At 54.4% G+C, this 25,957-nt stretch overlaps 6 protein-coding genes across 6 annotated transcripts; 3 read left to right on the top strand and 3 right to left on the bottom strand.

Moving 5' to 3' along the window:
• On the bottom strand, nucleotides 1-768 carry M406DRAFT_248975 (uncharacterized protein; the record flags this gene model as incomplete). Its single annotated transcript, XM_040916577.1, has 2 exons — nucleotides 1-282; nucleotides 376-768. 2 exons carry the CDS (start codon nucleotides 766-768, stop codon nucleotides 1-3), a joined length of 675 nt encoding a protein of 224 aa, XP_040780642.1.
• Nucleotides 769-3,173: 2,405 nt separating this feature from the next.
• Nucleotides 3,174-5,181, top strand: M406DRAFT_284134 (uncharacterized protein; the record flags this gene model as incomplete). The annotated part of the gene is made up of 2 exons (XM_040918548.1): nucleotides 3,174-3,298; nucleotides 3,361-5,181. 2 exons carry the CDS (start codon nucleotides 3,174-3,176, stop codon nucleotides 5,114-5,116), a joined length of 1,881 nt encoding a protein of 626 aa, XP_040780643.1. The 3' UTR covers nucleotides 5,117-5,181.
• Nucleotides 5,182-5,906: 725 nt separating this feature from the next.
• Nucleotides 5,907-7,986, top strand: M406DRAFT_33266 (uncharacterized protein; the record flags this gene model as incomplete). The annotated part of the gene is made up of 3 exons (XM_040920774.1): nucleotides 5,907-6,200; nucleotides 6,273-7,486; nucleotides 7,566-7,986. 3 exons carry the CDS (start codon nucleotides 5,907-5,909, stop codon nucleotides 7,984-7,986), a joined length of 1,929 nt encoding a protein of 642 aa, XP_040780644.1.
• Nucleotides 7,987-9,241: 1,255 nt separating this feature from the next.
• Nucleotides 9,242-10,703, bottom strand: M406DRAFT_66157 (uncharacterized protein; the record flags this gene model as incomplete). Its single annotated transcript, XM_040924969.1, has 2 exons — nucleotides 9,242-9,736; nucleotides 9,849-10,703. 2 exons carry the CDS (start codon nucleotides 10,701-10,703, stop codon nucleotides 9,242-9,244), a joined length of 1,350 nt encoding a protein of 449 aa, XP_040780645.1.
• Nucleotides 10,704-17,121: 6,418 nt separating this feature from the next.
• On the top strand, nucleotides 17,122-22,742 carry M406DRAFT_96511 (uncharacterized protein; the record flags this gene model as incomplete). Its single annotated transcript, XM_040926330.1, has 9 exons — nucleotides 17,122-17,147; nucleotides 17,307-17,855; nucleotides 17,892-18,186; nucleotides 18,232-18,310; nucleotides 18,464-18,896; nucleotides 19,026-19,317; nucleotides 19,384-20,596; nucleotides 20,668-22,376; nucleotides 22,406-22,742. The coding sequence occupies 9 exons, from the start codon at nucleotides 17,122-17,124 to the stop codon at nucleotides 22,448-22,450; spliced, it is 4,641 nt and encodes a 1,546-aa protein (XP_040780646.1). The 3' UTR covers nucleotides 22,451-22,742.
• Nucleotides 22,743-24,521: 1,779 nt separating this feature from the next.
• Nucleotides 24,522-25,670, bottom strand: M406DRAFT_33332 (uncharacterized protein; the record flags this gene model as incomplete). Its single annotated transcript, XM_040920835.1, has 1 exon — nucleotides 24,522-25,670. The coding sequence occupies one exon, from the start codon at nucleotides 25,668-25,670 to the stop codon at nucleotides 24,522-24,524; it is 1,149 nt and encodes a 382-aa protein (XP_040780647.1).
• Between the last annotated feature and the right edge of the window lie 287 nt (nucleotides 25,671-25,957).

Here is a 25,957-nt window from a genome sequence, read left to right on the forward strand (position 1 = left end):
TCACAGCATCAGGGCAGACCCAAGCAGACCGGCCGCAAGCACCGCCACCATGCTGCCAAACAGGCCGTTCACAGCCGGCGCGAGGCCGGGGGCGACGGAGGCACTACTGCTGGCGCTGCTGCTGCTAGAGGCGGTGGTGGTGCCGTTTGTTTGCGACTCGTCGGCGCTGACAAGGGCTGTCAGGCTGGAGTCGGAGCTGAAAGCGGCCGTCACACCGGAGGCATTCTTGCAGCTGGTTGTTGAGTAGTTGCCCGAGCCCGACACGAAGTTAACAGCCGCGCACTATCGACAGAAGACGTTAGCACCAGAAATTGTTCTGCTGGTATCTGGGAAGGTTTGGAATAGTGCAGTGAGGACGTGAAGGGGGATTCTCACCTGGTACAAGAGCCCGTCGGGTCCGTCACACACGACACCCAGCACGCCCGTTGACCCCACGAGGCTGGCTGGTGCCGCCACCGCCTGCTGACAGTAGTCACCCTCACCGGTCTGGGTGAAGATGGGGTAGATCTGGGTCCAGTTGGAGCTGCCGGTCTGGTCGGTGGTGGCGCGGAACAGCCAGTTGGCCTCGGGGTGTCCCAGGAACAGCTCGATGGCCTCGCCGTCGACGTGGAAGTCGGTCACGTTGTCCTTTGAGAAGTCGAGGGTGACGCCACCGCAGGGGGAGGTGCCTTCTGTGTCCTCGTCGAAGGGTCCCACTGAGACTGGGGCGTCGAGAGTGAAGTGGGCGGCCGCAAGGGCGGGCAGCAGGAGGAGGGTGAGGCGAGTCATGGTTTGACGTCTGGCTTAGGAAGAGTTGTTGAGGGAGTGGTTCTCGACGCGTCTTGTTGCAGAGATGATGAGGTTTTGAGGGATATGGAGTCAGTCTTGTGAGTTTGGGGGGAGAGAGGAAAGATGAGGTCCAGAGGGAGAATCTGAGGTCTAAAAGAGCTTGGAGAGCTTCGATATGACGCCCTGTCAAACAGGGATCCGGCCCGGGCTCTTGGTCTAGAGGTCCTTGGTGGAAACGCCAACGGAGGTGCAATGCAGACAGGTTGAGCACATAAACCAGGGTGGGAGTATGTTTCCACCAGGGCAGACGTGGACTTTTCGGTGCAGCATCTCAGAAAGGGAAAGGTCGGTAGGAGGAACGATAGCCATAATACTATGGTGCAAGCTCAGAGCGATGGGACGAAACAAAGAGGAGTACATAGTACATCAAGCGTTAATACTACCCCCACTCGGGAGGAGGGCATGCTCGGGTCATCCAGCCTCAGCTATGAGCAAGAATTGAGCCAAAGGACGGAGGTGTCGAGTACGTTTCACAGGTGCCTTCTAGCATTTCTTACCGGTGTAGAAAGCACCATCTCAAACCTGCTCACGCCAGGCAATTTTCGAGACGTTGGCGATCAATAGTTCCAAGATTGCTGTAGTACCGACTGGATGGAGTTGCCAGGTTCCTCCTCCATGCTAAGGTGGCGGCTCGCACACATGATATACCGAGCTGGGGACAGCGATGAAGCAAGGGAGACTTTCTCTGTGCTTTGGGCAAAGCAAACTTTCATTTGATGGGTGTTTTGATGTTTTGGAAACAGTGTCTCAACCCCACAGTATAACCTCAAGATTGGCACGATCGACTGAACCATATGGCCTGTAGATCTGATTTGGGTGCGACGAACTCTCGTCCTGTCTTTGTCTGTTTGTCTGAGATCTATTATCGTCTGTGCACGTCGTAAGATACAAGTGTGGTGATAACGTGATCACCATCGGTGTTCTCATCTTCTGGTATTGCCCCTTCCCACCTCCCAAGAGACTCACATACATAGTTGTGGATGAGGTGAGGTTGATGAGGCTGGCAGGGAGCTTCTCCAGCTTCCAAGCGACCCCTCGTCGAAACCCTAGTTTAGTGGCAGGATACTTGCTCAATCTAAGCTGATCATGGTTAAGGTTAACGCCTTGTGCAGTGGACCTTCTAGCGCCACAACCGTGCGCGAGCAGGGGTTGGATCTCGACCCTTTGAGCATGTTTCTGCAGCGCCATCAACTTTTGGGAAGGCGATCATAAGAGAGAGGGAATTTTTTCTATAAAAAATTGGCAAAGGATTGCTCGAGCTGGTGATGGGGCAAACCGAGGTGCGAGGCGAGGCGAGGCGGCTGAATATTCTATCCCTCTTGTATCTCATGGAGAAGATTATTTGGTGTTGACAGGCGATGGGAGGCACATGTGCTTGACAGCTTGACTTGACCTTCTGGATCTCTGAGCAGTAAACATGAAGGGTAGCATACTGCTCATACAACCAAACAGTCCTCAACCAAGCTCGACTATGTATATACTACTGTATGTAGTATCGTAATACTCTCTTGTGTGGCACACATAAAGTGGAGTCTTACTCGATTGTTCGAGACCGCCACTCACGATCTCCGTTGCCCTAGTACCGACCCGGGAAATCTACCGCTTGTCTGACGCCGGCGCGCAGTCTGAAAGACCTTGAGCCTTGGAATGGATGAGCAAGTTTCCATTCCTGCCTCCTCGTCTTGGCTCTGACCATTGAGGTTGGGGGAACCTTGAGCTGAGCAATCCGAGGGTGATGGTGGTAAGTGCACCCTACCGGGCCTTTTGGCTCAACCACACCATCCATCCACGGCCTTTTATCGCGCCCACCTTTGTGCTGTGGACCCCAGTCATCTATGAATTGGTTCCCTGATATGCCTCCTCGAAGACCCCTCATCAGACCTATCTGTGGCTGCTGGGATGATCGGGATTTCAAATCTGTCTCGCGTAGTCGACCGGCACCTCACTAGCCCAGACGTCTCAGACTCTCCTCCTTGGGTTGCTCTTGCACCCTATACGACTAGCCTCAGACAACAATTTGCTCTCTGGGCGTTGAGGCGACTGATTGACTGACCGACCAGCTCCTCGGCTGTCCAAAGGGAACTCTCGAGATCTAATTGTCGACCCTCTCCCGCTTTCCAAAAAAGACGATCAGCCTATGTTCGTACAGTCAATTCTTTGAACTTCGAAAGCATCTCCACAGCTGCAGAGTAAATTGTCTTGGCAGGTACCGCCACACATCGCAGCTCGCACAGGCGGTTGTGCCTTATTCGGATACGCCAAGATCTATCGCGAGCCTGCCCTTCCTTCTCTCAAAGACCCTCTTTCATCACAGGCGGGACAAGATGGATATGTCAAGCATGAGCATGGGCACCAGCCTGTTCCAGGTCGAGAATATGGGCTTGGCGCGCACATACTGGTACCTCATCGTCGGTGTGATAGGCCTTCTCTTGGTCGTGCGCGCTGCCAATTATCTCCAGAGGAGGATAAGGTTCGTCGTCATTTGTGTGGCCACTAGTCCCTTCTGTATGTGCTTACATGAATTATTTGCAGGTTACGAAGATGTGCAGCCTCGCCAACCTCATCTCCAACAAAACCACGCGGTCCCATATCACAGGCATGGGAGACAGCAACCGCAATAGGCCGCGAGGCTAGCTATCCCCAGCTATACGTGCCCACGCGCTTCCTCTCCTGGCTGACGCCCCCGTCCATGGGCCGCCTGCTCGTCCTGCTCGTCTACTGGGCCGTCATCATCTATATGGCCACCGCAGGCGCCATCGTCAAGGACGCCTACTTCTGGGAGCGCATCGGCTTCCGCAATGCCTGGGTGACCGTCATGCAGGTGCCCTTCCTCTACTTGCTCGCGTCCAAGAGCAGCGTCATCGGAATGCTCGTCGGGAGCAGCTACGAGCGCCTGAACTGGCTGCACCGCTGGGTTGCGCGTACCATGTTCATTACGGCGACAGTGCACGGATGGCACTTTTGGTCCGAGTGGAAGCGCGCCGAAATTATTGAGGAGGAGATCGCCATAATGCCTATGGTCAAGTACGGGCTGGGCGCCTGGGGCCTGTTGTTGTGGGCCAATATCTCCACGCTAGCCCCCTTGCGACATATGTGGTACGAGTTCTTCGTCGCCCAGCACATGTTGACGTGGATCCTGTTTCTGTACATCGTCTACACCCACGTGCCTTACTATGCGCAGTACAACGTCTGGTTTGCCGTCGCGGCTCTGTGCTTCGATCGCTTCTACCGCACGGTGCTTCTCGTTTGGCAGAATGTGAAGTTTAGGCCGAATCGAGGGGGTTGCAAGGGCGGGCAGAGAGCTGGGCACCAGGCGCAGATTCGGGCCGTGGGCGGAGACATTGCTGTCGTCACCATCAAGGACGTCCACTTCTCCTGGAGAGCGGGACAGCACCTGTACCTGTGGATGCCAAAAATTGGTTTCTCGGATCACCACCCCTACACCATCGCCTGCGCTCACACCCTGCCCGAGACGTGCATCTGCAACAGCATCCAGCTCGTCGTGAGGAAACACAAGGGCTTCTCGCGCAGGCTCTACAATTATGCAAAGAAAATGCAGACAGCCGGCAAGAAGGAGACGGTGACGGCGTTCGTCAGCGGGCCCTATGGTCTGCCGCCGCGGTGGGACATATACGATACGCTTGTCCTGATCTCGGCATCCACAGGGGCCAGCTTCACCCTACCGATTCTGGAGAGCGTGCTCATGTCCAGCAATACGTCTATATGCACGCGGCGTATCGACTTCCTGCTCGCCGCCAAGAAGGGCGATGAGATCGACTACTACGTCCAGCGGCTGCACGAGATGATCGACAGGGCAGCGGACGTCGGCATCGAGTTGAAGGTCCACATCGCCGTGACGCAGGGCCCACCGCCACCTCTGCTTGTCAGGAGACCAACCACTGGCGAAAAGGCCTCGGGCGTGTCTTCATCCTCGGCCAGTACCTCCTCGCCCTCTTCCAACCGGGCCGGCTTCAACAACAAGACCGACCTTACCGCTGTGGTGGACATCGAGAAACAGGGCGGCGCGCTGGCTAGCGACGGGAGGCGTGGAAGCTCCGCAAGCAGCGACTCAAATGTTCACCACCTGAGCTCCAGGCCGAACATTGAGGCGTTCATCAGGGACCCCGTGGAGGCGGCTGAGGGCGAGACGTCTGTTGTTGTCTGTGGTGGGAAGTCGCTGGTCGCGAGGGCGAGGAATTGTGTCGCCAAGCTGAGCGATGAGAGAGCCGTGCACAAAGGGACTGGTGCCCAAGGGATCCATCTGCATGTTGAGGAGTACTGTTTTTAAATGCATACATGCGTATGATATCTAATGACGAGCGATGAAAAAGAAATGAAAATGTCATGACCATACATTTATGGAGATCAGTTGCGCCTTTTTGTCTTGCTCGTTTTTCGGTTACGTTACTGATGCACTGTTGTTTCTTTGACGAACCAAAACAGGAAACAAAACATAGCATGAAACTAATATCATGTGACAGATGGAATACATTATATGAATGGATGATTATACAACATAATTTTGGGTATAAAGAGAGGAGGCCAGTGGTTTGGGGGGGGGGGGGCGGGGGAAGGGAACAAGGGTGCTCTGCTCATTGCTTATCGATAAGCGTTGGGCAGTGACCTCCACCCGCGGGTAGGTTTGGCTTGGAGATGGAACTGGGGTGCAGTTGGAAAAAAAAAAAAAAAAAAAAAAAAAAAAGGCAATTGAGTCACAAACACGATGATAGTAGGGCAGTTGCATCCGAGCATACTAAGAAGGAGAGGACATGCATGTTTTCCGTCCTCTTACTAGACGCCCATTTTCTTCCTTCTCGTCGACTCAAAACTGCCAGATACTTGCTGCATTCAGCACAAAGGCGGCTGCTGCACAACGGCGACATCAATTCACGAACCCCTCCTCTAACAAGAATAACCCCACCTTGACTCTCAACTCGAATTTCACCACTACCTCCTCCACCACAGCCGCCCTCTATCAAGCGTTGGCCCCACGATCTATCGCGGCTTGTCACTTTCATACCTCTTCTTCTGCCCTCCAGACTACACCAGTCGCATCATCCTTCTACCAGGCGATCATTATGGCGGTTCCTCCGACTGGCATCGAACAGCTAGTGAAGCTCACCTCCGACCTGTCTCTCGACCAGATCCGCGACAAGTTCCCTGCGTGCTACCCCGAGACAAATCCCATCGATGTCTACAGGCTACACCTGACAAACCTTCTCGAGAAGATCACGGGAGTGGATCCCAAGATCATCTTTCCTGCGATACAATGGACACAAGGTTTGGACAAGGGCGACGTCATGCTGGCTGCGCCCGCCCTCAGAGTGAAGGGCAAGAAGCCTGACGAGCTGGCCAAGGAGTGGGCAGAGAAGGTATGATTTGCCGGCGCTCGATGATATGTGTAGAGCAGGAGATCGGTTGTGTTGACTGTGTTTCGCCTACAGTTTCCCGAGGACGACCCGCTCTTCAACAAGCCCGTGGTGACGGCCGTCCACCTGTCCTTCTTCTTCAAGAGCGCGCCTCTCACAGAGGCTGTCATCCCCTTGATTCGGTCGCTGGGTAAGACTTACGGCAACAACCCTGCGATGGGCCTCAAGGACCCCAAGAACCCCAACGGAGATCGCAAGCGCATAATCGTCGAGTTCTCCTCCCCCAATATCGCCAAGCCCTTCCACGCTGGTCACCTGCGGAGTACGATTATTGGAGGTTTCATCTCGAATCTATACGAGGGAGCAGGCTGGGATGTCGTCCGAATCAACTACCTGGGTGACTGGGGCAAGCAGTATGGTCTGCTGGGTTTGGGTTTTGAGCGGTACGGTGACGAGGAGGCGCTGAACAAGGATCCGATCAACCACCTCTTCAATCTGTACGTTCGCATCAACAGCGAGATCAAAGAGGAGGAGGAGAAGATAAAGGCGCTCAAGGCGGAGGGCAAGGAGGCGGAGGCGGCGCAGCTGACGGAAAGCGGCCTGGACGAGCAGGCTCGGAAATACTTCAAGAAGATGGTGGATGGCGATGAGGCGGCCCTGAAGCAGTGGCGCCGGTTCCGTGATCTGTCCATCGTTCGGTATCAACAGACCTACGCACGGCTGAACATTCACTTCGACAGCTACTCGGGCGAAAGCCAGGTGCCGGAGGCAGCAATGGAGGCAGCCGCGAAGCAGATGGAGGAGAAGGGCATATCGACAGAGTCAGACGGCGCTCGTGTCGTGGACTTCACGTCGCTCATCCCGGGTAAGGAGGGTAAGCGGCTTGAGCGGCCCATCATCCGCAAGAAGGACGGCACCGCGCTGTACCTGACGCGGGATATCAGCGAGCTCCTGGGCCGGCACGAGAAGTACAACTTCGACCAGATGATCTACGTTGTCGCGTCGCAGCAGGATCTGCACCTGAAACAACTCTTCAAGATCGTGGAGCTCATGGGCCACAAGGAGATCGCGGCCAAGTGCCAGCACATCAACTTCGGTATGGTGCTTGGTATGAGCACACGCAAGGGCACAGTCAAGTTCCTGGACGATATCCTGCGGGATGTGGGCGACAAGATGCACGAGGTCATGCGCAAGAACGAGGACAAGTATGCGCAGGTGGAGAACCCAGAAGCCACGGCCGATATCCTTGGTATCAGCAGTGTGATGATCCAGGACATGACTGGCAAGAGGTATGCACGCACGCACGCATGCGACAATGCATTCGAGTGATCACACGGAACAAGGTTCTCAACTGACATTTACTGGCAGGATCAACAACTACTCCTTCAACATGGACGCAATGACCTCATTCGAAGGAGACACTGGCCCGTACCTCGAGTATGCGCACGCACGTGTGTGCTCCATTGAGCGCCGGGCAGCAATTCCTTCCGAGGAACTGGCCAAGGCAGACCTCACGCTGCTGAAGGAGCCGCACGCCGTGAACCTCATCCGGGTCCTCAGCCAGTGGCCCGACGTGGTGCAGAACACGCTCAAGACATTGGAGCCCACCACCGTGGTGGTGTACCTATTCAAGTTGACACACGTGCTCAGCTCGTCGTACGACCAGCTGCGCATCGTGGGTGCCGAGAAGGAGACCAAGAAGGCCCGCATGGCACTGTACGATGCGGCCCGTATAGTCATTGGAAATGGGATGCGTCTGCTGGGATTGACGCCTGTGGAGCGGATGTGACAGGGTTTCTTTTCAAAAAGAGGACAGGGAGGCGTGCGGGGAAAAGTGTATTCTCGAAGAACGTCCTGCGGGTTCTGTGCTAAAACCCTTATGGCTGTTTCTTGACTGAACAATTTCTACGGTAGACAGCAACAAGCAAATGTTTTACCTCTACATCACTGTAGTACTGCCAGCTGAGGGTGCTCGTGCTTCGTCTAATCTTTCGTCAGAACATCGGATGAAGTTGATGTCAGTTGTCTCGAGTATAGCAGGGCTCCAACATGAAGGAGGGATGAGCCACGTGCTCTGCTCCCAATGATGAGACGAATTCGTCCCATCCTGAGTTCGAGGGAACCATGGCCGTTAATTACCAAATATTACCAGCAATTACTTATACCCTCAAGAGCAGAGTTTCCTTCTTTACACCAAGCTCACAGTTGTACATCATCCAGACTTTGCATAATAGGTACCCTGTTTCGTAACATACACATTCTTTCTTCACACCTCTCCCGTCTTTTGAGAATTTTTCACCCTATGATGGAACAATTCATCACCTCAGGCTTATCTTGTAACCAATTGTACAGAGCATGAACAAGGCCAGTTAATTCGGAACATACAAAGAGCGTGGTAAGAATGCGTTTTGTCAACGGCATGCCTCAGAGCACATCCCTCTTCCTTCGCACCACCTGGGCGCCGCCTTGGGGGAGATGATGATCTGACCAAGGACGAAGCTGTTGCTATCCAAAAGGAAGTGAACCAAGACTCTGGTAATACTCAGGAATATCCATTTCCTCCTAAGGTACCACAATAGGACAAAGAGAACGGAACATGAACAACCCTCGTAAAGAGAGGAAAGGAAGACATAGTAATGCAAACTGGCTAATTATTGGCGATGTTGAAGACATGATCAACACTCCCCTCCCCCCCGCCCGCCCCCGCCCCCCCAAAAAAGGAGTTCTTTGATTGTTGCTGATTGTTGTTGTCACTATGGAAAAACGCTCTCTGTAGTGCTGTTGACTTGGGTGGTTGTTCCTGCCGACAATGTATAGAATTGTTGGTTGGCTACTTTCTAAAGCCCTAACACCTTCCTCATGCTCCCAGTGCTGGTTACACTCGCGCCTTCTGAGGTGTCACTGTCGACCGTTGTTCATATGGAGAAGGAAAGACGCACCATTGCCTCCCACGTACTCAGGTGCGGGTACTTTCTATTCCCCCGGTCTACTGAAATCAACTGCCTACACAACCGTCTGATGATCCACGGAATACTGTAGAGTAACTAAGAAGATTGGACCTCGTCTCCGCCCTCAGCTAAAGCGCTCTCCCACACCTTTCCAATATGATTTTGATAAATCCAACTCATATCCTTTCCATCCCTGATAATCTTCACCTTGACTCTCTCTTCCTCCGTCAGCCCAGCGGTGCCGACCTCCAGCTCGGCCAACTTCGCAGCCCTCTTCGCCCCCTCCGCACCAAGGTGCTCATACATACGGTGATAATACGGCACGCGGATTCGATCAAAGAGCGGCAGAGCCTTGGACGTGTCATTGCCAAAGTGCTGTAGCGCTTGTGCGAGCACCCAGCCGTCCTCCATGGCAAAGCCGGCGCCGGATCCGAACGCTCCCGAAAGCGCGTGCGACGAGTCGCCGACGAGGATGATTTTGTTGTTCCATGTCGTAAGCTGCGCAAGCTCCGGCCCTGCGAAAGCCGCAAATTCTCGCCAGGCGCCGTCGGGAATTCTTTTCAGAGCTGTTTGGATCTGAGGGAGATATTCCTGGATACACACAAGCACACACACAAAGAGGCACACACTGGTATCAGCGACTCCCATTTCTCCTTTCTATCGTCCGACTCGGAGTTGATTTGGAGAAGGAAGCATTGCTTACCTTGAAGTGCGACTCGACGTGCTCATTCGTGACCGGCACGCCCCAAACGACCTTGCTCGCGCTGTGCACCTCAGGGTCCTGATACTCCCTCGACGCGATCTCCCCCAAGCCCTCGCCCACAGGGGAGAAGTATACATGCGATGTCGGCAAGTGCCACCACCCTGTGATGCCGAATCTCTCGTCCAGATCGGTCAAGTCCTTGAGCGGCAGCAGAGCGCGCCAGATGGTCGTCCCGGTAAAGGCAATCTTGTAGTCGGGCCATGCAGTGTCACGAACCACAGAGCGAATTCCGTCAGCACCGACGACCAGGTCAGCCACCTCCCTTGTCCCGTCCGCAAACCTCAGCTCCACCCCGTCGCCCTCGCCCAGGTCAGTGATGCCCTCAAGCTTTTTGGACAGCCGGATGACGCCCGGCCCCACGTGAGCTAGGAGCGCCGACTGCAGCTTGGTGCGCTGCGTACGAATCGTAGGGCGGATCTTCCAATCTCCCGAGGGCCAAGCCGGGTCTCCCGGCCGCGCGTTGCGGTGCAGCTCCTCGCCCGTCCGGCCGTTCATATTTAGGACCACATTGCTCTGGTGTCCGCTGGTGAGGCTGTCCGCCACGCCCAGCAGCGACAGGACGTTCCACGAGTTTGCTCCAATGTTGATGCCTGCGCCCACCTCGCGGAGCACCTTGTCTTTCTCGTAGATGTGGACGTCGACGTTGGGTATCTTGGACAACGCGATGGCTGTTGCCAGTCCTCCTGGGCCACCGCCTACAACCGCGACCCTGAGCTTTTTGACAGAGCCATGGCTGTCGGTTTGATCCTGCTCATCGACAGCCACAGTGGACTTGGTGGAAAGTACGCTGCCCATTTTGAAGCACTGAATCGCTTCCCACGTAGAACGGGTAAATTCAGTAAGGTAAGTAAAAGTTTCCCCGACAGCCTACAACATAATAAGCAGCATAGCCAGAGAATTATTTACTAATACCAACCAGGCATCTTTAAAGGATATTTATATACCATTCATGCAGCTCCCAGATAAAAGGGAAATCCGCTCATGATTATTGAGGACCCAGCGGATCTTACAAATCGTAGGGCACATATGGAACGTGTGGTTCACGTCGGCATGTTCAAGGGTGTGTCGTCAGGGCGGAAGCCTATTGCGTGCTTCGCTATCAAGCACATCAAGCTGCACCACAATGAGCACCGGCATTGCTGACGAAAATCAGGCCATTTGAGATAATAAACAAAAGCTGCTCGCATCTTGTCTTGTTGGGTATGCATGAGGAGATATAGATGTTCCGCAGGAGGACGAAGAAGTGTGTAATAGTACTACCACTCGTATATCCGACTACTACTACATCCAGTAATCATACCGCCAGACAACAAAAGGAAAAGAGAGGGAAAAAAAGAAACGCTATCATGATAACAGAAAAACCCACCGAATATACGTTGAAATGAGATCAAAGACCACTATTTTCTCTCCGTCCACCAACAAAAGTTGATGCCTAGGTCAGTCGGTGAATGACCAAGTCATCTCCCAGGAGGACCAATGATGTATGTGAAAGCAAACCAACAGGCGCGCGGTCGACACGCACGAAAGGAATTGGGTATAAATAAAACGAAGGTCTCCTCCACCCCTCCGCCCCTACCCCCCAGGTCTTCTGCACTCTCTCAATCTTTTTTTTCGCGGCCTCTTTCTCGTCAAGGGCCGTCATCCATCTACTTGCACTCTTTCAAAGCCCTCTCCTTTCTTCATCACAGCTCATCCTTGACGTTCTGCGTCGCCTCCTTGACAGCCTCGGTTGCATCCGTCGCGACACTCGAAATGGTCTCGGAAGCAGCGCTGGCAAAGCTACTCGCCGAGGAAGTGATGTCGGCATATGCTCCGGCGAGGCGTGAATACACGCTCTCGCTAAAGGTCGGCTCCTTGCCTACGAGGAGCTCTGAGAGGATGCTGCTGACGACGACGTACTGCTCGGACGCCTTTGATGAAGCAGCACCAGCGTAATCGCCTGCTGCGCTAGTGACAGCCTCAGCATAGTCGCCTGCTACACTGGTGGCGGCCTCAGCATAGTCACCTGCTGCGTTGGTGGCGGCCTCAAAGTTGTCGGCAACAACCTCATTCGCAGACGCAGCGTAGTCACTGGCGGCACTGTACCAGCTCGAATACCAGGCAGTCGGGGTAGGCTGGCCGTAGATTTGGGAGCTGAGCTGGTCGACCACAGCGCTCCAGTTAGCTTTGTCGCTTACTACAGAGACCGCGGAGGCAGCAGATTCACTGGCGACGGACGCGACTGATGAGACGGTCCCGGCAAGATCGGTAGGGGTTGGCGTCGCCGTCGCGGAGCTCAGAGCGCTCGAGGCAGCAGCCAGGAACTCGGAGTAACGCGCCTGAGCAAAGCCGAGGCCAGCGTAGTAGTTGTGCTGGGCATTCTGGAGCAGCCACTCGGCATTCGCATTGACGCCAGAAGTAGGCGTCGGAGTGGCGAGGCCGATTGCGACCTTGGCACTTTCGTACTGCTCCGAGGCCCAAGCTTGGCCCTCGCTCAGTCGCTGAACGGCGATAGACTCAGCGTGAGCCCAGTCGGCCAGGGTAGGCAGAGCGGGCAGAGCGTTGGTGGAAGTCGTGGCAGCGAATACCCCAGTAGCCGCGCTGAGGGCGGCATCGAGACGCGAGCTTGCTACCGAGACGGCATTTCCGTAGGCGGAGGTCACTGATGACAACAGCTCCTCGTGTGCTGGTTTAGGGGTACCCGATATTTGGGCCGAGACAAGTGAAAGTGCTTGGGAATATCGTTCAGCGGCTCCAGACATTGCGGCCGAGTAGGCTGATGAGGCGGCTGAAGAAACTGTAGCTGGGACGTCCGACTGCATGGCAGAAATGATACTTCCGGCAGCTGCAAAGACGTCATCATCATCGTCGTCGCTGTCAAGAATGGGCTGGCGGCTGGGCACGGACTGAGCCGCAGCTCCTAGGAACGCGGACTTGACGGAGGCGGTAGTTTCTGAGCCTTCTGGCTGATCAGTAGGGGACACATCATCGTACGCAGGTTCTGCGGCTTCATCGATGGGCTCCGCGACCTCTTCGTCAACCGGTAGCTGGACGGGGGCCGGCTCGGCAGATGTGGTTGCTTCGGTGGTATTGTCAATAAAGACTGGTGTCTCTTCCAAGATGATAGTCGATGCAAGATCAGGTGTGTCCTCGGCTTGTTCGGGCGCCTCGCTGGGAGCTACAGACGACGAGGCCTCCTCCGAATCGCTGGCAAGAGTCTCATCTGCAGTAGCGGTGGTCTCCGCATCGGCTGTCTCTGTAGCAAACGCTTCTGTCTCAAGTGCTTCTGCATCCTCATTTGCTTCTGCGGCAACTGCCTCTGAAGCCTTCGCTGCCTCAGCCTCTTCGAATGCAAGTTGCGTGGATTCCGGATCGAAGTTGTCGGAGTCATCGTGAACAGCGAGCTTCCAAGCCGCGACCTGTTTCAGTGTTGCAAGCTGCTTAGCTGCGGTTTGGGCCAAGTCCATGGCTTGACCCTCGACGGCCCGACCCTCGTCCTCAGCGGCTTGTAGACCAGGATGGGAGGTGATGAGCTCCTTAAGATCATCCTCCCACTCGTCAAAACGGCTCTTGAGCTGATGATACTTGGCCCAATCCTTGTAGGTGACACCATCCATCCATGCCCATTTCATGCCGATCTTTTGCAGGGCCAGATCGCGGATGCCCTCGAGGATCTTGAAGTGGTTCTCGGCCGCCTTGATGACGGTGGCCTGGAGTTCCTTCTCGTAGTTCTCTGACCAGCTCCGCACATCCTGCGATTTATCCTTGATCTCCAAGCCGGCCGTCCGTACTGCAGCATTGATCTGCTCCAAAGCGCTCTCGGGTACTACGGCGCCCGTCTTGGCCGTGTTGATGACCTGGATGATCTCTGCCTTCAAGGTCTTCACCTCGGCATCCACAGATTCTTGCAGTTGTTTGACAAGAGATCGACCCATGGCTTGCGCCTGACGGTCGATCATACGCTTGGAAATCTCATCGATGCGATCGTCAATCTCGGCCGCCCCCTCATCGGCAGCTCGTGCGTATTTGTCCTGCCAGGCCTTCAGGTCCTCCGCGACGGTCTCTCGCGCACTCCTTCGCAAATCAGTCTCGTCCAGTGAAGGTTCAGGAGCGGATATCTCTCCCTCCTTGATCTTATCGGTCAAGGTGTCGGTATGGGCTGCGGCCCCCTCGGCGCTGGCTGGGGCAGCCTTTGACGAGCTGGGCTCGGATGCCGAGGTCACTGCATCGGTGGAAACCGGGGTGGCAGAGGCGGAAGACGCAATGGATGTTAGTTCTGTGATGGTCGAGCCAGCCTTTGCTGCAGCACTGTTTCACCTGCTTTAGTCCGTCTTCATGGTACATGTTTTGTGTGAATGAATCTTGACATACCTGGTGATGGCCTCGCCCGTCTTGTGTGTGTTACTGGAGTTGTACCGGCCGAGCCTCTGCCCAATCTTCATTAACTGGGGCTCCACATTCTCCGCGTAGAGAAAGCGGAGCTGGGGCCAAACTGTGCCATCGAGAAAGACATAGGACTTGTTCCAGGCCCAGGCAGCTGAGGGGATGGCAGTCTCGGTAGTGAATGTGGACGCAGTGGCGTAGCCTTGCAGGACGTAGGGCTGGACAAACACGTAGCTTGGTAGAATCAGGTCATGGTACGTCTGCAGGGCGTTCGTCCTAGCTAGATCGTAGTACGGAGCAACGGCGGAAGAAACCTGAGTGACGTGAGGAGCCAAGATCTGGTCGTATTTGACCTTGGCAAGAGCCTGGTACTTTGTAATTTCCGGCTGTATGTTGCTCTCCCACTGAGTCTGTCCGAACGCCTGGGCCTGGGCAAGACGTGGACCGCCATACTTGGTCGCGTATGCCCAGGAGGGTGTCAAGACCTTCTGATCGACCGTGTCGTAGTACGGCCTCGCTATCTCGACATACGGCGCTGCATATGTGTTGTAGTAGGGCTCGAGATGGGGCGAGACGGCATGCTTGACCTGGAAGTAGGGTCTGCAAATCCGAGGCGAGTCTTCGGCACATTGATCGAGGGTCGCAGGGCAGCGGAACAGGACGGTGATGATAGAGTACCAGGTGAGCAGCCTGAGGTCACAAAGGTCAGCATCGAGATTCCCAGGATCTGAACAGGGGGAAAAGGCAACGTGTAGACGAGGTCATTTTACCTGGCGATCATACTGAAACTCCACGAAAAGTAACTCCGTCGCGGTTTCAGTGCTGGTTTCCTTTTGGGAGACGTCGCGTGTCCGTTCATCGAGGGCAAGCCGTTGGGCTTTGCTGAGCCGTTGAGGGCCCCATTTGCTTTCTCCATGATGGAGTGGCAGTCAGGTACCGTGGCTGGTCAATGAAGACAAGTGAGAAGGTCGCCTTGTTGCTGTGGTTGTCTGGCTGCCTTGAGGATACTGGGTTGTATCTGAACGTGGAAGTTCCCGTTCGGACGATGCAGCAGTGATAGCTGCTACAGAAGAGGCCGGGAAAGTTAGCTTCTCCTCGCCTGTGAAGAAGCTTGACGTGATCACAGAATTCCTTAGGCAGGAGTGTTGGACATGAAATGGGAAGAGGGAGGGGAATCAGGGTTGGATTCGTGTCCAGGACGAAGCGCCTGATTGATATCTGGGAAGAGGAGGATTTATCGCGACCGACAGAAATCAAGGTGCAAGGCTAGCTCGGACGTCAGAGGCGCCAGTGGAGAACTGCAACAGTGGATCCTCCTGCCGTTAGTGTACCCAGGCAGCCAGGTAAGTGAGGTGCTACATAGTACAGAGGGACGAGGGCCCGCCAGTGCTATCGAGGCCATTTAAGCTTGGCGGGATACTTTGTTACAGGCAAAAAAAAAGTATATATTATAGCAGCAGCTGCAGGACATCTAGACGTCTCTCACCGACCAGACCTGTTGACAACCAGCAGGAAATAAAATTCACTGAATTTCCATAAGCAACCAAACAAAGCTCATAAAACTACATCCTTCATTACGGTGCCAAGATATGATTTCAGGGACTAGAGAGAGAAAGAGATAGCAAATGCAGCCAGAGAACCAACCCAACCAACGCAAGGTCACGTCATCGAGAACCGTCAAGCTGGTATCCGCCCCGTTCAGATCGGATTGTCAACGAGCATGTCCTGCTACACAGCACCTCCCACCTTATTCTTTTGTCGTGTACACCAGTACACCCATCTTTTTCTGTCTCCGCTCTTGAGACACAAGTATATAGTGCACATACATAGTGTACATGGTGACTTCTGGATGACTCTAGAGTCAACAAGACCCATCACTATCTTGACAAGGCTGACAGGGGTTGGTTTTGATCCGTCTTCCATTCCTGCATGGACCTCTCAAAACAAGAAGAGGTGGAAAAAATAGGATGAAAATAAAAGAACGACAAAAACATCAAGTGATCAATAGTGATGTGTAGGGGCAGCATTGGGCTTATTTACAGCAGGATTTGCCTCACTCTCCCCATCGCCTCCGCTTTCATGTCTTGCAGAGGATTAACAAGTGGATTTTTTGGGTGTGTGCCTTCCCCAATGCTCCAGTGCTGTACTTTTAGTGTGTGGCACTTACTACTGGTATACAAATGAGATTTATCGATAAAGGGTTCGGAGATAGCAAACCATCCCACATCCGACTTCTTTCTTTAGTACTGTACTATTGCATCCTCAAAAGATCTCCCGTCCTCCTCCGAATCTGGGGCCTTTTCCATCCTCGGCGTTTCTACCTGTAATCCGTACAATCAACAGCACATCATTTTGCATTGGATCCTCCTGCCTTACCTTTTCTTATTTCCACAGACCTGTAGGCGCTCAAACATTCATCCACCAGCCTTTCCTTGCACATCTTCCGGATTCCGACCTGGCCTCTCGCCTCCTCGAAACACAGGCCTCCTCCATCCGTGTCCGACTCGTCCTGTTTGACTAAGCCGTAACTCGTTCATTGCCCTACAAGTCAACGACCGACCGAGGCGACCAAGCCTTCCACTCGACTTCTTCTCCTAAGGCTCGCTCTGACATCGTCCTCGCTGGGGCCCGGCACGATCTCCACGAGCCTTGGGCCTGAACGTTGATCCTTCGTCCCGCCAACGACGCACGCACGCGAGTCGTCTGGCCCCAACGATCCTCAATCCCCATCTGCAGTCCTCGGACACTCCATTCATCACTGGAACAGCCACGCCTTCCTATGAACAACCCGTAATCGTTGTCGCTCGCTATCCCGGGGCATTGCCCCTCCTCTCAACTCGGAAACGACGACATGGAGCAAGACCACACCGTTGAGGCGTCGGCCCTTCAGCACAGGCGGCGGCGGACCTCGGCACCTGACACAGATCACTACGACATGGCATCGAGATCATACCCCTCCAGACAGACGCAGCCGCTTTCGACAGCCCAAGATGCCGACTCCTCACAAGCAGACCCCGATACCTGTCGCATATGTAGGGGAGATGGCACCCCCGAGGAACCTCTGTTCTACCCCTGCAAATGCAGCGGCAGCATCAAGTTTGTCCACCAGGACTGCCTCATGGAATGGCTGTCACACTCCCAGAAGAAGCACTGCGAGCTTTGCAAGACGCCTTTCCGCTTCACTAAGCTGTACGACCACAACATGCCCAAGACCGTACCCGCCTACGTCTTCGTCAGCCACATCGCCAAGTACATCTTTCGAAATATACTGGTGTGGGCGCGAGCGGCTTTGGTCCTGATGGTCTGGCTCGTCTGGCTTCCGTACCTCATGAGGAGGGTTTGGTCTGCTCTTTTCTGGCTGAGCGATGAGGGTCTCGGCCCCGTCTGGGGCAGATCAGATGCCACCAGCGCCCTGGCTTCAGGTACTCTTTCGACATCTGGTGCCGCTACATGTCCATCGAGTCCCCTATCCGCCGAGTCCACCACCGCCGCCACCGTCAAGGAAATCATGAGCCAGGTGTCGCGGAGTGCTGGCTCCCCTACGACCACATCACTTTACGGTATCAACATTACGACCGACAATCCGTTGTCTAACATACTACTCAACATGTTTCTCGGGAGCTTTTACCTGGGCGGATCCGGCATATGGGATGAAGCGACATCCCATGAGGTGCAGAGCAAGGCTACGCCGATTCCTACACACCAACCTACACTGCTGAGCGACGTCAAGCTTTTACAGAAACTCTCCTCGGCTTCCCCTGCCCTAGGCGGGTTCGCCATCGACATCCTGGAAGGGCAGATTATCACCGTCCTTGTGATCATCTGCTTCATTCTGATCATCCTGGTCCGAGACTACGTCGTCCAGCAGCAGCCAGATATCAACATGCGAGCTGCATTTGCTGCTGCAGAGAATCAAGTTCCAGCAGATGCTGCCATGCCAGCAGACGCCCCACCGGCTGAGGATGCCCACTTCACCCCGAACGAGGATTTAGCACCAGGCGATGCCGACCTTTTCCATGGCTTTGAACATGAAGATGATGGTGCGAGCACGCAGGCAGTGGATGGAAACGCGGATGATAGAGCGGCTTACTGGCCGCGCGTCCCAGATGACACCCCGACAGTGGACAGCGAGGTGCGGCAGCGACGTGCGTTTGCAGACACGATGACTGATGGTGCTGTCGGGTCTGCAACAGCAACCTCCCCACACGAATCCTCCAGACAATCCTCGCTTCCTGCCCATGATAGCAGTGGTGCCGCGGAGAACTACGTCAGAATATACCGTCAGGCACAGGGGGATGCCGATGAGATACGACGCATTGCTCGCGAGGAACACCTCGAAGAGGAGTTGTCGTATTTTCTTGGTATTGGGAAGGCTCAAGCCTCTCGGGATCAGACGGAGGCATCCGCTGCCGAGACAGGCGAATCGTCAAATTCAGGAGGACTGCGCCGAGTGTCGGGCTGGGATTGGCCAAAAGACGGATCGGAAGCCTCTGGCAAGGGGAAGACCCCAGTTGGCAACGACTTTCTTACTGCCGACGGGGACCAAGACCACTCTTCGCGGCCAAGATCTGCCACGGACGGACCGCAAGTTGTCGGAGGCGTCAATCCACTGGGCCATAATACCTGGTCTTATGATGCGGAATCCTCTCCAGATGCACAACGCTTGCCTACCTCGGAGGCAAGATCTCGAGGAGGACCTGCTCCCGATCTGGCCGCCTCGGCTTCGCAGTGGACCTACATGACACCGCCTTCAAGCACATTAGCGGAGAGCGCATCATCTAGTGCCCATGGCCGAACACCTAGCTCATCTAGCAGCAACGACTCCATACACAGTCGGACCGGTACTTTGGAACGCGACGCGTTGGATGCTGCATTAGAGACTCACCGGGCGGACGACTGGGAAACACTATCGGAATTTGATGCGCAGACGGGAGAACCGCAGCAACACGTGGACTTGGATGTGCCGGCAGAAGATTTGAGGGAAGTGCGTGAGCACCCCCCGGCGGCCGGCTTCACCCAGTTTGTAGCTGATTTTATGTGGCGCGACGTTGATGCCATACCTCTCCATGAACTTCCTCCGCTGCCAGACCCAGCCGACGATTTTTTTGACCAGGAACAGGATGCTGCTCTGGCCCTCGCAGAGGATCACCCCCAGCTCCTGGAGCAAGATCAAGAGGTAGTGGCTGCGGCTGCGGCTGCAGGCATTGATGCCGAAGCAGAGGCCATTGATGATGCAGAAGACTTGGAAGGCATTCTTGAGCTCCTGGGTATGCGCGGACCTATTGCTGGCCTCTTTCAGAATGCCCTCTTCTGCGCTTTTCTGGTGTCTATCACCCTCTTCATTGGCGTGTTCGTGCCATACAACTTGGGCCGGCTCACCATCTGGGTGGTTGCCAATCCGATCCGACCTATCCGCATGATTTTCAGCATCTCAAGCTTCGTCCAAGATCTAGCTGTGCTAGTGGGAGGCTTGGCATCTACACTGGTATTTGGCGCTCTGAACGGGCTTATCTCCTTCTTCCGTCCGGAAGCGCCGCAGCTGGTCATGGTCAGAAGCCTGGTGCAGAGGTCTTGGGCTCTGATGGAGAACTCCGGAGGGAGGTTACGTGACAGCGGCATGGTTGACATGTCCTTCTGCTCAGCCGAGGAGCTACGTAATTTCTCGATTGTCAGCCACGCCGCCCTGTTGACACTGAAGAGCCAGGCGGCGTTGGTGCTCGCTACCATCGGAAAAGCTATTCTGTTCGTCTTTGGCGGGCAGTATTCCACCAAGATGGCAGAGATTGCACCACAAGCCGCAACGGCGTCCTCTTTGCTCTGGCAAGCTTTGAAGGACATCCCGGCTTTGTTCTCGATTCGGAGCTCTTGGGTCATTGACTTTGGTACGTCCGAGACTGCAGTATCCCTGAGTCCCGAGTTGGCATCGTGGGGTGCCATGGACCGGCTGTGGGCCATCCTGGGAGGATACATCGCCATGTGTGTTGCTGCAGCAACCTACCTTGGACGCGGAACTCCTATAGCCGGCAGGCTCGGACAGGAGTGGGAGGCCACTCTCATCGACGTATTGGTCCAGGCCAGTGGCGTTATGAAGGTCATCCTCATCATCGGCATCGAGATGCTGATCTTCCCGCTGTATTGTGGGCTGCTGTTGGACGTGGCGCTACTTCCGCTTTTCGAAGACACGACCATCATGTCGCGAGCGATGTTTACAGTCAACTATCCCCTCACATCCATATTTGTGCATTGGTTTGTCGGCACTGGATACATGTTTCACTTTGCGCTCTTTGTATCCATGTGCCGCAAGATCATGCGCAAAGGTGTTCTGTGTACGTATTGCCCAGTCCTTTTTGTGCATGCGTCTACCCCTTGCTTGCCACTGATACCGTCGCCCCATTAGACTTCATCCGCGATCCCGATGATGCTGAGTTCCACCCCGTCCGTGACGTACTCGAGCGGAACGTCACTACACAGCTCCGCAAAATCCTGTTCTCCGCTTTTGTCTACGGCGCTCTGGTCATTGTTTGCCTCGGTGGCGTGGTCTGGGCACTGTCCTATGGGTTCCAAAATGTCCTGCCCATCTACTACTCCTCAAACGACCCTGTGCTGGAATTTCCGATCGACCTGCTTTTCTACAACTTCCTGATGCCCCTTGCAGTCAAATTTTTCCGGCCCAGTGACGGCCTCCACGCCATGTATACCTGGTGGTTCCGCAAGCTGGCTCGAACTCTACGGCTCACCTGGTTCCTGTTCGGCGAGCGGAGGATCGATGAGGAGGGCACCCTCGAGCTGAGCTCTGACTCTCCCTCGCAGGCACTACCGCTGTGGAAACGGCTTTTCTTGGAAGTAGACGGCCAGGCTGTGGTGCCAAAGACCTGGAAAGACACGTTTGAGGGGGGTCACGCCAAACCATCCCCTCCTCTCAGCCATGAACGTCACAGGACGCTGGATACCGACAAGGCTCAACTTGTGCGGACCCACCAATTGATTCCTGACGGACGTTTCGTCCGCGCTCCGGCTTCAGACCAGGTCAAGATCCCCAAGGGAGAGCGGGTCTTCTTTGATGTCTCAGAGCTCAATGTGAGGCAGGATGACAAGCCTGATCGACCGGCGACCGATCTTTATTCTACGAATACGTATCAGTTCGTATACATCCCGCCGAACTTCCGTCTTCGCATTTTCCTCTTCATCCTCTTCATCTGGCTGTTTGCCGCAGCCACCGGTGTCGGATTCACCATCATCCCCCTCATCTTTGGAAGGACCCTGTTTCGGCTCTTCATTCCTTCTGATGTTCGGACAAACGACATCTATGCTTTTAGCATAGGACTGTATGTTTTAGGTTCAGCGTTTTATCTCGGCTGGCTTAGTCGGGATATCTCCTCCAGAGCCAAGGCCTGGCTCCAGGACAACGCGGCTACGCTGTTCAACCAAGAGACCTTTCAGCGGGTGACCGCCGTAGCCAAACGCGCAGCAAAGCTCGGCTACTCTTACTTCTTCCTCCTGGTCGTGTTCCCATTCATGGTATCCAGTCTGATGGAGCTCTACTTGTTGATACCACTCGACACCTGGATGTACGGCTCCACGGCGTCCAATGCCAACGACGATGCAGCCTTGCACCCGCGCCATACCGTCCGTGTTATGCAGTCGTGGACCATCGGCGTCATCTATTTGAAGCTCGCGGCAAGATTTGTTGTCCACTGGCACCGCGACAGTCGCCTCGCAGCTGCGATCCGCGCAGTTCTACGTCATGGCTGGCTCGAACCGGACGTCAAGGTTCTCACACGAGCGTTCGTTGTTCCTGGCCTCACACTCTGGCTTGCGGCGGTTTTCGGTCCACTTATGCTTGCCAAGATGGCCATACGATACATCTTAGGCTCTGATGCCGATACATCCACGGACGCGGGTGTAGTGCTCGTATATCGCTTCTGCTTCGCGGCAGCACTGCTCTGTGCTGTCGCGCTAGCCATCGTGAGGAGCATCCTTGGCGTGTTTAGGAGCTGGAGGGTAAGGATCAAGGACGAAGCCTACCTCATTGGGGAGAGGCTGCATAATTTTACCTCGCCTCAACAAGCGATGCGCGAGACAGAGAGGGAGAGAAGACGGACAAGGGTAGGATGGGAATGAGTCAAGCTGTGGAGTCGTCTGGCTTGGGCCGCTCGCTCCTTGAGAACGGGTATATGTGACTGCGATTGCGGCTGCACGTGGGCGTCTATCCTGGCAGCTGTAGATGGACGAGGTCCTCGTGGAAGACGAAAAGGGGCTGTCCATCCTTGTGCATCCCCCCCTTCCACCCCTTTTGTTATTTTCAGCGTGTATTGTGATACCGATGCCTTGAGTCAGGGCTCAGCCTTCCTTTTATTCATTTATTCACTAAGCATGGATAAAATAGGACGCTCGACATCCAAGATTGTCTCACTAGATGGTGGCGTTGGCGGGTAACTTATGCGTACCAATATCAAGTACTCTACTACCCCGTTTTGGTTAACATGAACAGAGATCAACATTCTAGCAGTGACTTGCGTAATTGTTTATTAATCTTCCTTCTTCACTATGTGACTTGTCTATTCTTTAGAAGATCCGTTGGCAGGTAGGTCATACTGGCCTTATGTAGGTGTTAATCCGTTGGGGGTTTTTTTTTTCTTCTTTTTTTCTTTTCTTTGGCAATCTCCGTTGACAGTCCTGGGCCATGAAATTTGGCCCACGCGACCGTAAGCCATCGGCACGAATCTATCCGGAGACTGACTGGTGACTCCGCCAACCGGTATGTAGCCGGACAACGAACGCCCCGAGCGCCCACGATGATGCTCTTCTTTCAAAGAATCATTCTCTCGTGCACTCGGCTCAGAGGCTACCTCTCTTTTCTTCTTACTTATAGATGCATATAGAAAGATATCTCTCTCGCTCTTCATTTATTGGAGCAAAAGAGCAAGCAAAGCGCGAAGACTAATCAAAGCGGCGAAAAACCCGAGCCAAACCGGCCTCAAGAAGGGCCCAGGCCCGAAGTTCGGGTTCGGACTTGTTTGACCGACGATCCACCGCATAATATAAGACTGACGAGGTCGCCGCCGCTTGAGGACCAAGTCTTTTCTTCTTACTATTTCCAACATTTTTCACCCAACTTCTTCGTACAGATAAGCACGGCGTTCGAGAATATATATTTATAAAAAGACAAACCAAAGAAACAGCCATGGTCGCCGACTCGACAAGGGATGCTCTCCGCTGGCGACGGTACGGAGGCTTTGGAGGTCCGTTCTATCCGGGGTGGGCTCTTGATCCTCGCCTCGCACGACACAGGGGCGGTATTGGACGGGCGTTCTTCAGGACGGCTTTTCTTGGGGTGTTTGTTTGGTTTGTGTCCAAGGCAGCATAGTGAGTATTCTCGTGTTCTTACTTGTTGCTGGTATTTCCTTTATCCATGTCTCCCAATTATTGTGCCCCTTCTCCACACCTTGGCCTTATTAAAAGATGGGACATGCTATAGCAGAAGGGAACATCCTGAGAGGGGACCTCTACTCCTTGGCGACGTTGGATTTTTTATTTATTTATATATATTTTTTGTTGTTGTTTCTATATGGGGAAATGAGAATGACTGACTCCGAACAATGATAAAGCCGGCATGAACGCCGTAAGGAGATTCTGCAAGAGGCGCAACACTTCGGCCCGGCGGCATCACGGCACAACAGCATGCCAATACCTTCTCCAAATAGCCTCGATACTCGGACACCTACCGAGGCAAGCATGCCAACAGGGCCCAAATACGATAGGGCGAATATGAATAAGGAAAATGGAGGATGGTGGTGGCGCTGATGTAGCACGCCATGGGTTGGCCCTGTTGCTCGGACAACTGATATGAGTCGACGAGATGCTCAATACTCTGCAATACTATTCCTCCCCTTTCATCTTGACTCTACTTGGATAAGCCATATGTGTGTGTCTGCGAGACTTGAAAGAGGGACTGTCTATGTATGCTCAAGGTGTAAAAAGGGAAAGATGAAGACAGAGTATGATAGTGTATTTACCTATGTGCCTCAAGGCTGAAATCTCAACTAATCACAAAATTTGTACAAGTTCATCTTGAAAGGAAATCAAATTCTTTTCTCCCAACGAAGAACGCCGGCTATGTAATCCCCCAGTGGTTATCTAAGTAATCAATCTATCCTGGAATCTATCTAATCAGGATACGCCAATATCCTCCTTGTCCAGTGTATAACGCCGCAACAGACGACAGAACCAAACAAAGCAAAGAAAACACCTCTAGTGATCAACCACATCCTCATCTCTACCCGGATACATGATTTCCTGTTTGATCACCGCCCTCACATTGTGGTAAAGCACAAAGAAATAAGTCAGCACCAGACAAACGCTCATGAACACGGCGAACCCAAGGACCGCGTTGCTGTTTATACATTTCCCAATGGAGATAGTCGCAAGGGTGAAGCCCGTGTTGGGGAAGACCGACGCCCACCAGCCCAGGTGGAAATATTTAGGCCGGCTCGACACGACAGCGATGAAGGCGACTCCCCACCACCAGAGGCTCAGCCCCCAGAGAAACACACCCGCGAGCACGGCGGCCGAGCGGATGGAGTGGATATCGACCACACCGTTCGAGTCGATGTCGAAGTCGGAAGGCAGGCCCTGGGCCATACCAATGAGGGCAAGACAGGTAAAGGACGGCGGGCCGACATTCATGAACAGGCCTGGGCGGTGTTCCCTATCCGGCAGGCCAAAGGACATGAGGCGGCCGACCATGTGTGCGTACATGAGGAACGAGACCGATACGCCCAGGCCCTGCGCGGCGAGGCCACCCAGCACGATCGCCGTGGAGATGCCGGCTGGCTGCGTCTCGGCGATGACGGACGCGATGGTCCCGGAGAGCATGATTGGGAAGATGGGCAGGATCCACGTCGGCATCATCGTCTTGACCTCCAGGTTGTGTGTGCGGAAGACGTAGCTATACTGCCCGATGGCGAGGAGGATGGTGACGGCCATGTAGCTCCAGAAGGCAATCTGGACGCCCCAGTTGAGCTGCTCGTCATCGGGAGGAACGGCGTATCGGTAGGTGCTGGTGATGAGGGTCGCTATCGCTAGGAAGAACGTCGGGAGGAAGAAGCCCTCGCGCTCGTGCGTGATGGACTGCTTGAAGGATCCCGAGAACAGGAAGAAGCGGGCCGTGAGCGAGGTGAACACGGTGAGGAAGAGGATGAGGTTGATGATGTACACGACGAGGCCGATCTGGCGGAGGCCAGGGAACTGGAAGGGCTGGGCAAAGATGAGGAGGGAGAGGCCACCCGTGCTCATGATCATTGTCCACCAGGCCCAGGTGAAATGGTGAAGGCGCTGTCGCAGGGTGAGTTTAGGCCTTTTGGGATCGTAAGCGCTGATGACCGAGTCGTTGTCGTGCATGACCGTGCCTGTGCCTTGGTGACCGAGCTGCCTTTCGACATCGTGCTCCTGCTCCGGTGTCGCCACTGCGGTGCGGTCATAGCCATCGTCACGGGACGATGACTGTGAATCCATCAAAGCGTGGGTCGACATTGGTGGTGCAAACATATTCTGCATCTGTGGGTGCTGTAGACGGTGGTTGGAAGGACCACCAAAGGAGTTCGACTTCTCCTCCATCCTGCGTCTTTAGTGAACCACGCCTTGCTGAAGACCACGCCTCTCTTTGTTGTTGTAAACAACCAATGGTG

Source organism: Cryphonectria parasitica (assembly GCF_011745365.1).
Source record: "Cryphonectria parasitica EP155 unplaced genomic scaffold M406scaffold_1, whole genome shotgun sequence".
Classification (NCBI taxonomy): domain Eukaryota; kingdom Fungi; phylum Ascomycota; class Sordariomycetes; order Diaporthales; family Cryphonectriaceae; genus Cryphonectria; species Cryphonectria parasitica.